Here is a 15,174-nt window from a genome sequence, read left to right on the forward strand (position 1 = left end):
CCTACATAGTGGCTCTTGAGGTGGCCCACCTACAAGAGTTGTTAGAACATTGGGGAAATGCCCTATGTATAGTTGCCAGAGTGTTGTTGTATTCTAGTTTTACTGTTCACACTCTACTCTGTGGCCGTCACTATGGTTGCAGCTCTTGTGCTTGTCATTCATAGACTACACAGTCTTTGACCCCTTGTCTCTCCTCTAATGGGGGAAGTGATGTGTGACAACACTACTAAACTTTGCCACCGTGTCATAGCTCTACCTCGGATTGGCCTATTGTTACTTCTTCTCCTTTAAGTTTTGGTGGTTCCAAGTGGCTTGCTGACGGTAGAGATTCTACTTAGCCCATTGCCGCTTCTTCCAAGTGGTTTCCTCGCTTGGAATTGACAATTTTGCCTTCTAGGAGGGAGGAAAGAAAAAAAAAGAAAAAAAAAAAGATGAAGATGTGTGGTCTCTTGTGAACCCGCCCGTAGACTCACCTAATGTATAAGACAAAAAAGATGATCAACATCCTCTAGCTAACACTGCTCTCACTGCCTCAAGTAGTTTTCTCTGTACTATGCCCTTATTTCTTTTTGTTGATTCATTCATCCATGATCAACATCCATTAAGATTTTAAATTAATAATAAAGAAGTATTCATAAAAAAAAATTGTTTGATAATCTAAATTAAATTTATATGATTAATTTTGTGGATTTATATAATTAGCCTCGATTAAGTTTGTGTAAAGTACTTTCCCAAAAGCTTCCCGGCCCTCAAAAACATATACGTTAATAAAGATGAAGAAAAACTGAAGTTCAGGAAATCGTTCGCAGTTTAGTTGTTTCTTGCCTTCACGATCCTCCTGCATTGGAAATTGTAAACCTTAGTAACTCAAATTTTTCCTGCTTCAATTGATTATGGCGTCTCAATGGCCAGACCCGGAGGCGGCGAACGATAATGGAGGAGACGCTCAGTATGGTTGGGAAGCCGCAGCAGAGTATAATGGAGGAGATGCTCAGTATGGTTGGGAATCGGCAGCAGAGCATAATGGAGGAGATGCTCAGAATGGCTGGGAAGCGGCAGCAGAGAAAATGCAAAATTGGCAGCTCTGGGGAACGAATTCAGAGCAATGCCACTATTACCTGCAATTGTCGGACGTGGTTGATTCAGAAGAAAATGTTATATGGTGGGTTGATACAATCGAGGGGTTGACTGATGCTAGAAGCTATTTTAGCTCTGACGAGGTTAAGTTGGTTGGAATAGATTGCGAGTGGAAGCCAAACTATGTGAGAGGGGAGGACCCAAATCAGGTAATGTTTTACTTATTTCATGTTTTCCAGATCATCCTTTATCTATTTTTAAAATGGAAGAAATTGCACTTTGAACTTTAAGCGACTACCACTAATTTTGAGATAATCACATTCTTAGCTTAAAATTGCAGTAGAGTAAAATTTATTATAAATTCAACTCTGGATGTCGATTAAGAAAGCTATTGCTAGATGCTTCAATCGCCTTCTAAATTAACTTGCATCTTTTCCATTCCATTATATGGACTTCGAGACAATGTTAAATTGTAGTTCTTAAGTAGCTGACTATTGTGTTCCTATTTTGTGCCTGGAAAAAAAACACTCCAGTTTACATTTAGTGATTAAAATGCCACGTAAAGAATTGGGAATTGGAAACACTCCAGTCTAACATGTTTTTTAATGCCTTCCTCACAGGTTTCCATTTTACAAATTGCTACTGTGAAAAAAGTGCTAATATTTGATTTGATAGGACTATTTGAGAGAGAACCTAATGCGTTGGACACCTGCCTAAAAGTTGTTTTTCATTCTCCTAGTATTTTGAAGTTAGGTACGATTCTTCCAAATTTCGGCAGCTCTTTTTTTTTCGCCTTTCTCTTTAAAAAAAATCCTTTTAACTGTAGAAGTTCATAATTTTTTATGGGAAGACAACTCTTGGTTTGCGTCTTGCTCATAGATTGAATGATTACTGGTTGATTTTCTTGAAGGTTATGGTTTTCAGCACGATCTGGAGCAGCTTTTTGAATCATACACAGATCTAGAGTGTTTTCACTTCTGTGATGGTATTTTGGACCTTCAAAAGCTCTATGGACCAAAGGGTGGCCTTTCTGGCCTTGCAAAGGTGGGACATTGCAAAAATATCTATTATAAGCATTCCAATTCTATACTTTGCATGAAGTAGTCTTTTGACTAGCTTGTATATTTTTTGTTAAAATGGGAGACAAGTTAAATTCACATCAAATGAATATATTCTCAATATATTCTATCTATCTTCCTTAATTTTGAAATTGACAACCATAGAGCTCTTTTTGAACCAGACTCTATTGGGAAGGGAGTTAAACAAACAAAGACGGATGAGTAACTGGGAGAGGCGCCCCTTGACCCATAGCCAGGTATATTGATTAGTATTAAGTGAATTTATAATGGTGCATATCATCAATTGCTTATTGCCATCTACTTGTTGGCAACTTCTCTTTATTTGGACCTGTTTCCTTAATATTGTGTTGCAACTAAGTATTCAATGATTTCTCGATTTGGGTTTCTTATGAGCATTTGCAAATTTCTGAATGTCATGTTAGTTGCATGGAGTGTTACTTGTACCAGGTACCTCCACCAAACATTAGTCAATACAATGTGACCACTAGGTTTCCACTCTCCTAATGCTATTTTGATATGTTCGACGATTGTGTATAAGTGGCAAGATGCTAATTGGCCATTTTAATATTTCCATGTATGTGCATCTTTCCCAACTTTAGTTGATATTATGCTAAAAACATTATGATCACCGAGTTTCTACTCTCCTAATGCTACTATTTTTTATTGTATGAAAATTGTTTGCCACAATCTATATTTTAAATGACCATTTCATATTTTCATGTATCTGTGCATATATTTTGCCACTAGATTTTTTTGAATTGATGAGTATTTGTAACCAATTTCTGAGAGAGAAAACAACCAGGCATACAAAGCCACTATCTATGGTCAACACAAATGGTTTAATAGGTGTGTGGGATGTTGTGATGTGGAGCCTAATCAGACTTGGAGGTTTATTTGGCGTGGTTTCCCCCCAGATTATTTCTACAGGGTTTGGGGGCAGCTCCCCCAAGACGGGGAAGACGGGGTCAAGGGATAGTGCCCTAGGTGTGCTCCTTGTTGCAGTACAAGGTGGGGTCAAGGGTTAAGGATTTCATAATGTATGATGAGATTGTAGCTTCTTATGGCAGTATTGAGTTGTAAGGGATTGTAGATTGTAATCATTGGATAATAATAATATTGGACTTGCTATTGGTGGACATAGCCTAGGGATTGGGTGAACCATGTTAAATTTTTGTGTCTTGTGTTCTCTTTTTTGCGATCTATTATTTTCTGATATTGATTATATTTGCATGTAACTGTTATTTCTGTCTGTGGTTAATCCTAACAAGTAGTATCAGAGCTAGACTGTCTTTTTTTTAAACCCAGATTGTCGTTTTTTTTAGCTATCCTCTACAAGAAGGTCTCATGATTGAATGAGTCTCATGGTTGAGTGAGAGTCTCACGATTGAGTGGGAGTGATGGCAGACGAGGGTAAGTTGAAGGTTGAGAAGTTTAATGGGTAGAACTTTCAGTTATGGAAAATGCAAATGGAGGACTATCTTTATTAGAAGGATTTGTGGCGGCCATTGGAAGGAAAAGCCACGAAACAAGGAACTTTGACAGATGAGGATTAGGAAATTTTAGACAAAAAAACACTCGGAAGTATTCAATTATGCTTGGCACCATTAGTGACATTTAACATTACAAAAGTGAAGAGGATGGAAGAGTTGATGCAAACCCTAGCAAAGCTGTATGAAAAACCCTCTACTTCAAACAAGGTATATCTCATGAAGCATTTTTTAAATATGAAGATGCAGAAGGTGGATCTATTGCAGATCATTTAATTGAGTTTAATACGGTTACTAGTCAGTTATCTTCTATGAATGTTAATTTTGATGAAGAGATTAGGGCTCTCTTGATTTTGTGTTCTTTGTCTGAAAGTTGGAATGACTTGGTAATGGCTGAGTAATTTTATTTCTAGATCACCCTAAAATTTGATGATGTGATTGGTATTATTCTGAGTGAGGATACTCGTAGGAAAACCTCAGGTGGATCTACATCAAGAAGTGCTTTGAACACACAAAGCAGAGGCAAAACGAATGAGAGAGGAAGTAATTCTAGAAATTGTGAGAAATCAAGAGGAATATCAAAAGGGAAGAGGTCTCAATCCAGAGGATCAAGAGATTGCTGGTACTGTGGGAAACCAGGGCATAAGAAGAAAGATTGCTGGACTCGAAAGAACAATGAAGGAGACAAACAAGATGAAACAAGGAGGCAAATGTGGTAAGTAACAAATCTGAAGGGGATGATTTGCTTCTTTCTTTAGAAAGTGTTGATGATTCTTGGGTTTTCGATTTTGGGGCTTCATTTCATGCTACACCTCATAGAGGTTATTTTACTGATTATGTCCACGAGGATTTTGGGGTTGTTTATTTGGGGGATAATGAACTTTGTTAGATTGTTGGAAAGTGAAAAGTTAAGATTAATTTGCAGAATGAGAATCATTGGCTACTACATGACGTAAAGACATGTTCCAAGGCCAAGTAGGAATTTAATTTTAGCAGGGCAACTAGGTGATGAGGGTTGTGTAGTTACTTTTAATGATAAAAATTGGAAGGTTTCAAAAGATTCCCTTGTAGTAGCAGAAGGTGTGAAAGTAGGCACCCTATATCTTTGAACAGGTCACACTCTTCCTTCTACTTTAATTGTTTCAGAGAGAAATGAATGTTCAGGAACAGTTGCCGCAGTTGAGTAGGGAGAACAAACAGTTGTAGATTTGATACAACGCTATGGCACAACAAACTTGGGCATGAGTGAGAAAGGTATGAAATTACTTTATTCAAAGAAAGTTTTACTAGGTCTAAAATGTGTCAATATGGATTTTTGTGAAAGTTGTGTATGGAAAACAAAAGGGAGTGAGTTTTGTAAAGTGGGAAGGAAAAGAAAAATGAGAAATCAGAGCTTATGCATACAGATGTATGGGGACCAACTCAAGTATCTTCCTTTGGTGGCTCTCATTATTATGTTACATTTATTGATGATGCAACTAGAAAAGCATGTATTTATTTCCTTAGACATAAATCTGATGTATTTCAAACTTTTAAGAAATTCAAATGCTTGGTTGAGAATGAGACTGGTGAAATGCTAAAATGTCTCAGATGTGATAATGGTGGTGAGTATTGTAGTAAAGAATTTGAAGATTATTGCTCCACTAATGGTATTCGTAGACAAAAAACTGTTCCTAGAACTCCACAGGAAAATGGAGTGGCTGAACGCATGAACAGGACAATAATGGAGTGTGCACAGAGCATGAGGTTGCATGTTGGGCTGCCCTTAAACATGTGGGTTGAGGCTGCCAATACCACTATATATTTGATCAATAGAGGTCCCTCTACTCTTTTGGGTTGTGGTATTCCAGAGGAAGTATGGACTGGTAAGAAGGTGAGTTATTCTTTTTCCAGAATCTTTGGTTGTGAAGCATTTGCACATATTGATTTTGAAAATAGAACCAAGCTGGAAGCTAAGTCAAAGAAACGTGTATTTGTTGGATATGACATTGATGAATTTGATTATTAGCTTTGGGATTTTGAAAATTGTAAAATTGTAAGAAGCAGGGATGTCATATTCAATGAGGAAGTGTTGTACAAAGATCTACTGCAGCAGCACGAGAAGAAAGAAATTGATTATGTAGTGCTGGATGATACTCCAAAAGATGATGTTCCAATAGTTTCTCATGCTCCACAACAACCGCAACAACAAATACCAAACACCCTAGTTAATATTAGACGGTCAACAAGGTTAAGTAGATCTCTAGAAAGATTTTCTCCCTCTTTTTATTCTATTTTAATAACAGATGCTAGTAAACCTGAATCTTATGATGAAGCTGTGTAGGTGGATACAAAGATTCAGTGGGAGTTTGCAATGGAAGAAGAAATGGACTCTTTGCTGAAAAATTAGACTTGGGATTTATGCAAGGTGCCTGTAGGTAAAAGGGCTTTACAAAATAAATGAGTTTACAGGTTGAAAGAAGAGGATGGAGGTAAGAAACAATTTAAGGCTAGGTTAGTGGTAAAATGATTTGCATAGAAAAAGGGCATTGATTCTGATGAGATATTTTCTCTTGTTGTTAAAATGACTTCTATTTGTATTGTTTTAAGTATTGTGGCTACTGAAAATTTGCATTTGGAGTAGCTTGATGTTAAAACAACTTTTCCTCATGGTGATTTGAATGAAGAGATATATATAGTATAGCCACAGGGATTCGAGGTCAACGATAAGGAGAACTTAGTGTGCTGATTGAAGAAAAGTTTATATGGCTTGAAGCAAGTACCTTGGCAATGGTATCTTAAATTTGACAGTTTTATGAATGAGCATGGTTGTACTTGGTGTCATCCTGACCATTGTGTTTATTTTAAGAGGTTAGATGATGACATCTACATTATTTTATGTTTATATTATAGTTCCCAGAATTGCCTTGAAATCGCTTAAATCGCCGGTTTGGCAATTCAGTTCAGGCTAGGCAATTTTTTTGGAGTCATGAATCGGCTCAGGTGATTTTTTGCCATGAATTGCCTGAATCGTTGATTCATGCGATTCACGGAAAAAATCGCCTGAATTGGCTCCATGAATCGGCCGCGCGACAGGACTTTAAGTGGACTTAATTTTTTAATAAAACACATTTTTTTTTGTTTTGTTTTTGGCCTTTCCTCTTTGTTTTAACCCTAAAGGGCCTTCTAATTGTTGAGCATGAGTAGAAGAGAGGAAAAGTGAGAGAGAAGAAGAGAAAAGAAAAACCACAGGTTTCCAACGGGCAAGAAGGAAGAGCACCAAAGAGATCGGAATTCTATTTGGGGAGGCCATAAATTGCATTCGGAGCATTAAGGAGTCAATATCAACACTCCTCAACTCATTTGAAAAAGATAAGTGCTGATTTTTTTTGCATGTTAGTGTATTATGTTTTTTTGTTAAATTCTTTTAGTTTTCATTTGCAAATCTTTAATGTTTTTTAGTTTTACTAAATTGCAAACTAGGGTTTGTTGTTTTGTAGCTTTTGTTTATTAGTTTCAAACTTTGATATTTTACTTAAATTTTCTTATTGCAGCAACCCTTTGTTTGCATTTTCCACAATGGGTAAAAAAAGATGACTGTTGGAAATATATCGAAGAGTTTCCTGGAAGAAACAAATTTCAAGCAAAATATATGTTTTGTAGAGAAATAAATTTTGGAGGTATTTATAGATTCAAATACCACATTGCTGCTATACTTGGACATGATATTACAATTTGCACTCAACAAACTGTTGAGGCAAAACACACTTGTTTAGTGGCATTAGAAAAATATGAACAAGAGAAATTGAATAAGACAACTTGAAGGGTTAAGGGCTATTGGCTCGCATGCTCCCGTAGCCGCATCTGCATTTGCATCAGCTTCCGCATCCATAGGTTGTGTTGGAGAGGGTTCTTCCAGGCCTCCTTTTCGTCCTAGTTCTAGTTCTCATGCGAGTGCTAGCGTTAGTCGGTCTTATATTGAGATTGAGTCCAACTCCAACCTATTGCAGCCTAGAGTGCGAAAAAATAGAATGGATAGTTACTTTGTGCCCTGCACTACTCCTGGCTCACAACCCACGCTTGAGGGCATGGGTTTGAACAATGAGATTCATGATGCTGTCAGAAAAGAGATTTGCAAATTTTGGTACTTTTGCAACATTCCATATGTTGTAGCCAGGTAATTGATTTTTTTTTTTTTTTTTAAGGTTAAACTTAAAAGTAAAACTTTAATAATATCTTCTTGTTTTATGATTCATTGATTAATCGTAGATTTTCTTTACAAGCTTACATAATGATTTGACATCTAAATTTCTAATCATAATCTATTTGTGATAGGGCTTCTTATTGGCAAAACATGATAGATGCAGTTGCTATTTGTGGTCCGGGGTTTAAAGCCCCAATTGAGGTTGAGTTGAGTAAATACCTCTTTGATGAAATGGTAGAGGATATGAAGGTTGAGCTTGAGGAGAACCGAAAGGAGTGGATCGAAAAGGGTTGCACCATCATGATTGATGTTTGGATAGATACGAGGAATAGAACACTCCTCAGTTTTCTTGTATCCTGTGGAGGTGATTGATCATTCTACTTTCCTACATACATAATTGTGAATCGTGATTGAATATTTCAAATTTTGATTTATTGATTGCTAATTTGTTGATGATCCATTATAACTCATTGTTTTGTAGGAGATATCATGTTCCTCAAATCTATTGATGCTTCCGCTCATATAAAAAACACCACATATGTGAGGTTATTGAGGAAGTCATAGTAGAGGTGGGGGAACAACATGTGGTGTAGGTGGTGACGGATAATGCAATAAGTTATGTTGCTGCAGGTAAACTTTTAACTTTTCAAGTTTTGAAAATAAATTTATTTGAATTTTAAACTTTTTCTAATTCTAAGTTTCCTAAGTTCTAACATGTTTGAATTTCTAATTAACTTAAAATTGTTATAGGTAAACTTTTGATGGAGAGACACCCCACCATATTTTGGTCCCCTTGTGTGGCACACTACATTGACCTCATGTTGGAGGAAATTGGCAAGCTTGAGTGAGTCAAATCTTGTGTCGAAAGGGCAAAAATATATGCAAGTTTATTTATAATCATTCACTTGTTCTTAGCATAATGAGGAAGTACACAGGAGGCAAGGAGTTAGCTCGTCCAGGCATCATGAGGTTTGCCTCGAATTTCATCATACTATAGTCGTTGTTGACATCAAAGGACAATTTGAGGAGCATGTTTATTGGGCGAGAGTGGATTTCATCTTTCTATGCTACGACCATTGCAGGGGTAGATGTGGTGAATTGCATATTTGATGATGATGGTTTTTGGAAACCTACTAAAGAAATCCTTAAGGTAAATTTATTGCAATTTAACATTTAGTATTTTACAGTTTACTATTTAGTATTTAATATTTAATATTTAATTGTTTAATGATTTAGTTTTACTTTAAGTTATATTATTTTATATTTAAGTTTTAACTCAAATTTTCATTTTACTTTATATGTAGGTCACTGAGTCCCTTGTATCTCTCTTATGAACTGCTGATGGGGAGAAACCCTCTATGGGCTACATATATGAGGGCATGGATAGGGCCAAGGAGACCATTAGAGCTCAGTAGGCAGGAGTGCAGGAGAAGTATGCCCTTATTTGAGATATCATTGATAGGAGATGGCAGAATCAGCTCCATCGACCCATCCATGCAACAACTTACTTTTTGACTTTGACATTTTGTTTCCATCCTGACTTCAAGGTGGAGGAGGAGGTTCTCATCGGCTTATATATAGTGATCCAGAGGTTGAGTAGTGATGAGGATAGCGTAGATGCAATCATTGAGCTTAACAAGTTCAATAATAAAGAAGGGCCACTTTTCTCTGGCATGAACACAACCAGGTAAAAATTAAATAATATATTCATGAATCTAAAGTTTATGACTTATAAGTTGTGCATTTTAAATTTTAATTGTTGATTATGTGATTTTAAAGTTGTAAATGAGACTAATTGTTTTTGTTTTCCCTTATTTTAGATAGATGGTGGCAAATGTTTAGGCCCACAATCCCAAAACTTCAAAAAATTGCCATCCGTATTCTGAGTCAGCCAAGTAGCACTTCTGGATGTGAGCTCAGTTGGTCCATGTTCGAGCACATCCACTCAAAGAGGAGAAATAGGTCGACTGTGCAGAGGTTGAATGATCTTGTCTTTGTTCATTACAACCTTCATCTTAGGATCAGACAGATTTTGGGCGCTAACTCCTCTCCAATCATTCTAGAGGAGATTGATCCAGAATCAGAGTGACTCACTGAGGCTGTGGATCCAGTCTTCATTGAGGAAGACCATGAGTGGGTTGATCAGGTGGCTATAGAGGCTGAGGCAGTGGCTATGATAGAGGAGGCAACTAGAGCACGTTCAGGCACTGGTAGGCGCATATGCGCACGCACAAACACAGGCCGTAGTGATGTTAATGAGCCCATCTTACATGCGGGGGATATGGCTTAGCGGTCCTTTAGGACCTACCTTAGACGCCTTTCTAGTAGGCAGACTGGATACTCAGAGGCTGAGGCTGTGATCGAGCTTGAGGATGATGATGAGGCTTGAGCTGGAGCCTTGTTTTTTCATTTTGTTTATGGATATTGATACTAATAGACATGTTTCATTGATCTTCATCTTAGATTCTTACATACATTTATGATTTGATGTCTTATGGATCTTTATCTTACATACATTTTATGATTTGAATCATTATGAATTTATGATCATATGATTTCTATTTACTTCAGCTAGCCTACAATTTATATTTTATATGTAACATAGTTACGTATGTGATGGATTTATCATTTATGTTCCATGTTTATGTATGTTAAGTTTTAACTTCTATTTGATGATGTTATAGTGTGTTAAGTTATATTCAATAAATGGTGCATGAAATAAGTTTTAAATTGTTAGAATCTCTAAATTTAAAGGATTTTTTTAAATTTGCCGATTCATAGCCGATTCATGGGCGATTCATGGCCAATTCACAATATGATTCGGTCTTGTTGATTTCGATCCGATTCCGATCTTCGTTACTTTGGTTAATATGTTGATGATATGCTTGTAGTGGGTCTAACATGGATTACATTAAGGGGTTAAAACAATAGTTAACACATTCATTTGCTATGAAGGATTTGGGGGGTAGAAAAACAAATCCTTAGAATGAAAATTTATAGAGATAGGAAGAATAGAAAATTGATATTATCTTAGGCTGAATATGGTGTTGCAATGTTTCTCTATGGAGATAAGCTGTCAACACACCTTTACCTGGTCATTTGAAATTGACTAAGGTGATGTGTCCAAAGACATCGGAAGAGGAGGCTAAAATGTCCAAGGTACCTTATGCTTCAGCTATAGGAAGCTTAATGTATGCCATAGTATATTCTAGGCCAAATATTGCACATGCAGTGGGAGTTGTTAGTAGGTATATGAGTCATCTTGGAGTGAGCATTGTAATGCAGTCAAATGGATTCTCAGATGTTTGAGAGGAACATCTAGCAAGTGTTTACATTTTGGGGGTTCTACTATTGATTTATAGGGCTATGTTGACTTAGATTTGGTAGGGGATATTGATACCCGACGAAGTACTACAGGCTATGTATTTATAGTTGGTGGGGCAATAATGAGCTGGGTTTCTTGGTTACAGAAGGTGAATGCTTTATCCACTATAGAGGCAGAGTATGTTGCTGCTACAGAGATAACGAAGGAGATGATATGGTTCAGTTCTTCATGGAAGAATTGGGACACCCACAGAGGGAGGATTATTTGTTTACAGATAGTTAGAGTGCCATTCATCTTGCCAAAAATTCTGCTCTACATTCAAAGACAAAACACATTCAGTTGCGGTACCATTTCATTCAGTTAGTTTTGGATGATGGACAATTAAAGCTGGAGAAGATACATACAGATGATAACTCCGCAAATATGTTTACCAATGTAGTAACAAGGGAGAAACTAAACTGCTCTTCAGCCTCGATTGGTCTTCCAAACTGAACAAAATAAAAGAACAGAGTCTAGGGTGGTTTGATTTTCTAGTGGGAGCTTCAGGTTTAGCGGTGTTATGATCAGTCTCCAAGTGGGAGATTGTTGTGATGTGGAGCCTAATCAGGCTCAGAGGTTTATTTTACGCGGTTTCCCCCAAGATTATTTTTACGGGGGTTGGGGGCAGTGCCCCTTGCGGGGTCTTGGGGCAGCGCCTAGGTGCACTCATTGTCGCAGTACAAGTGGGGTTGAGGGACAGCGCCCCTAGAGCCAAAAATGACTACTATTGTAAAAGGCGCCAACTACTATTTTTTTATTGGATGACTTATTTTAACCCTAATTTTGTAAGCGATAAAAGCTTGTATAAAATGGCTTAGGGTTAGGGATTTCATAATGTATGATGAGATTGTAGCTTCTTTTGATGGTATTGAGCTGTAAGAGAGTGCGGATCGTAATCACTGGATAATAATAATATTGGACTTGCTGTTGGTGGACGTAGCCTAGGGATTGGGTAAACTACGTTAAATCTTTGTGTCTTGTGTTTTCTTCTATGTGATCTATTTTTCTGATATTGGTTATATTTGCATGTAACTGTTATTTCTGTCTGTGGTTAATCCTAACATGGGAGGCTGTCATGCTGGATATTCTTCAAAAAAAAGAAAATAATGTTGACAAAGGGTTGATACTGGTAAATGCAAAATGGTACAAAGGGACTTTAAGACTTAGGCAGATCCGGAAGTTCAAGCAACTGCATAAGAGGCGTCTTGCAATGATTTTGCCGTATGTGAATGGTGTCTTAAACAGCATTGGCCAATCCAATGTGGAACAAACAGGGCTAGAGGAGAAAGAGGTTGAGGGGATTCAAAAGCAAGCAGTAGCAAGCGAGAACTCCGATTCATTTACATATCTCAGGGTTAGGCATAGCGGCTAACCTGGACAACACTGTAGAATCACTAGACGATAAAATATACTACAACCCAACTAGAACAACACTAATGTGGTGCTCAAAACTATACGCATAGGAGATCATGGACTTAAAAAGGAGGCTCGAAGTTGTAGAAACGAGGAATTGGGAAGAATAGAACAAAGTATATAAAGCAAGAGAGTACACAAGTAAGATAGAGCAGGAAAACAAAGCTTTAAAGGAGCAGATTTCAGGCATGTAGGAGAAAATAGGGATAGGACAGCAAGAGCTAGAAACAATAAAATAAGAACTGGAGCAATGGAGATCAGTAGAAAACAAAGGGCCGGGTCTAACAAATGTAGTAGACATAACACAAATAAAGGAAATTCAAGCAGCCATGGTGGATATGAAAGTCAAAGAGTCCCAATTAAAAGCACAAATAGTGGAAGTGAGATCTTGGTCTCAGTTGGTTAGCGGATTAATGGATAAACAAAAGGAGATTATTGAACGACAAGTCAAACTACAAATGAAAGAAGATCAAGACAAGCGGGGCAAAGTGGCTAATATCATAGTCAAAAGGGTGAAAAGCTTCAGAGAGAATGAGAAAACAGACACACTAATGAGAGAGTTTCTTAGAGATCAGCTGAAGTGGACAAGTGGTATTCAACATGAAAACAAAATTGGTAAATGGGTAGATAGAGGGAGAGATAGACATATACGGGTTGCCTTGAAAAATAGAGAAGATAAGAACATCATTCTTAGGAATAGAGGGCTGCTCAGAGGCACACATTTTACTAGGATGAAGATCTAACCTTGTCCCAACAAGATCGAAGAAGGGAGTGGGATCAAAGAAGCGAGTGGGAAAAGGTGAAAACAACAAGAAATCAAGGGAAATGGGCTATGTTGAAGAATGGGAAAGCCCAAATCAGTGAGCGTTTCTTGAAAGAGAAATAGCAATTAGAGACCCCACAGGGCTGCCTAAGTATAGTAAGTTGGAATTGCAGAGGTTATCTGTGGAGAAGAGGCATGGGGGTGGGGCCCACAGCGAAAGAGAGGGATATTATCATCCTTGTAGAAATGCATGAGCATGATGGTTGCAAGGTACCAGTTTTTGAAGGTTACAAAAAAAATTCAGTTTGGAATAAAGAGAATGAGACAAGTTAAGGACATGGTGGGATTATGGTGCTGATTTATGAGGAGAGGTATGGCATTGTTAAATTTGAGGACCCAAATAAACAGTATATTTGGCTGCAAATATCAGTGAACCAAATAAATTTAGGATAACTGCATGCTACTTTGCCCCACAAAACTTTAAGTTCTATAAGAAGAGGAAGCTAGACAACGAAGATCCATATGCATCACTAAAAAAAGATTTTTTTAAGTTCAGCAACATCAGAGACATAATGTTAGTGGGTGACCTCAATGCTAGGACAACTAATAATCAATCTTTGCAACTAACTGATAGCGAAAAAGACGCAAATAACCCTATATGACTGGAAGAAGATAGTGATCAACTTTGGAAGAGGGCATCCGATGATGGCGAAGGGGGTGTCTCACACTTTGGATCTAAATTATTGGGGTTGTGTAGCGTGTTTGATACGGTGATTTGCAACGGGCTGAAGAGTTGGCCAAAATTAGGGGGTATCATGTCATATCCCCGTCTTAAGATAGGATTTTAATAATAATTAGATAATACGATGTTATTAAATAAATAATGGTAATAAAGTTAAATTAAAACTAATACTAAAATATAAAATAAGAAATATTTTTTTAATCTATATTATCAATGAAATAATATTTAGTATTTCAAATAAAAAATAATAATATTACAATGAATAAATAAATAAATAAAATTAAACACAAGAGATAATATTGTAGAAAGTATGTTAACTTTGTACATAGAATTTAATAATAAATAATAGTAAACACAAATAAGTAAGTAATAAATAATATAAATTAACTAAATCTAATGAAAAGTCAAGAGATATTTAACAAATAGACATGACTCCTTAAAATGAAGATATAAAAGGGGGGAGAGTTTATTTTAGAGAAGGAAAAAAGAAGAGCAGAAGTATGAGTTCTGTAAAAACCCTTAACTGGCTATAACTTGAGCAATTCCAATCTTCTCTAAATTTTCACTAGTTCTTCCTCAGAAATCAGATGTTTCGCATTTTGTTAAACATTTGGCACATAGCTGGTCATTATTGTATATATGCATATTTGGAATGTACTTTTTTTGAGTTTTGGCATATATGAATTGCAAATTAAATACATTCAAATGAAAATACTGAAACCAAATGCTAACTGAAATTGTTACTCGTGTAGTAGCTAAGAGAGCATCAAATTCCAATGTTGAGACTAACTCTTTTAAACCTCAACAACCAATTGACAAACAAACTAATTACAATCTCTCACCACCATGAAACAAATATATAAATCTGATTGCACAACTGTAAAGTAATAACAAATGGAACCCAAATTTCGTTCCCACTTTGCACAATGCAAAAGTTCTGCAATTTCCTCCAAATAGCAATGCCTGTAGCCGTCAAATTGGAATGCAAATGCCATAGTGAAGAATATGCAGCGGTTATCAGTTTGCAAACCTCCAATTACACCTGCAGCTATTATAAATGCCTCCA

At 36.7% G+C, this 15,174-nt stretch overlaps 1 protein-coding gene across 1 annotated transcript in view; it reads left to right on the forward strand.

Moving 5' to 3' along the window:
• The first annotated feature begins 718 nt into the window (after positions 1-718).
• Positions 719-15,174, forward strand: part of LOC149571898 (uncharacterized) — an 88,195-nt gene continuing 73,739 nt past the window's right edge. The window contains exons 1-4 of the mRNA XM_089813301.1: positions 719-1,286; positions 1,698-1,830; positions 1,988-2,121; positions 2,318-2,392. Of these exons, the coding sequence (XP_089669427.1) occupies positions 894-1,286; positions 1,698-1,830; positions 1,988-2,121; positions 2,318-2,392 (735 nt within the window). The 5' untranslated portion in view covers positions 719-893. The remainder of the gene's footprint in view (positions 1,287-1,697; positions 1,831-1,987; positions 2,122-2,317; positions 2,393-15,174) is intronic.

The sequence above is a fragment of the Cupressus sempervirens genome, chromosome 2, assembly GCF_028749045.1.
Source record: "Cupressus sempervirens isolate cs-2001-9-10 chromosome 2, ASM2874904v1, whole genome shotgun sequence".
Lineage (NCBI taxonomy): Eukaryota > Viridiplantae > Streptophyta > Pinopsida > Cupressales > Cupressaceae > Cupressus > Cupressus sempervirens.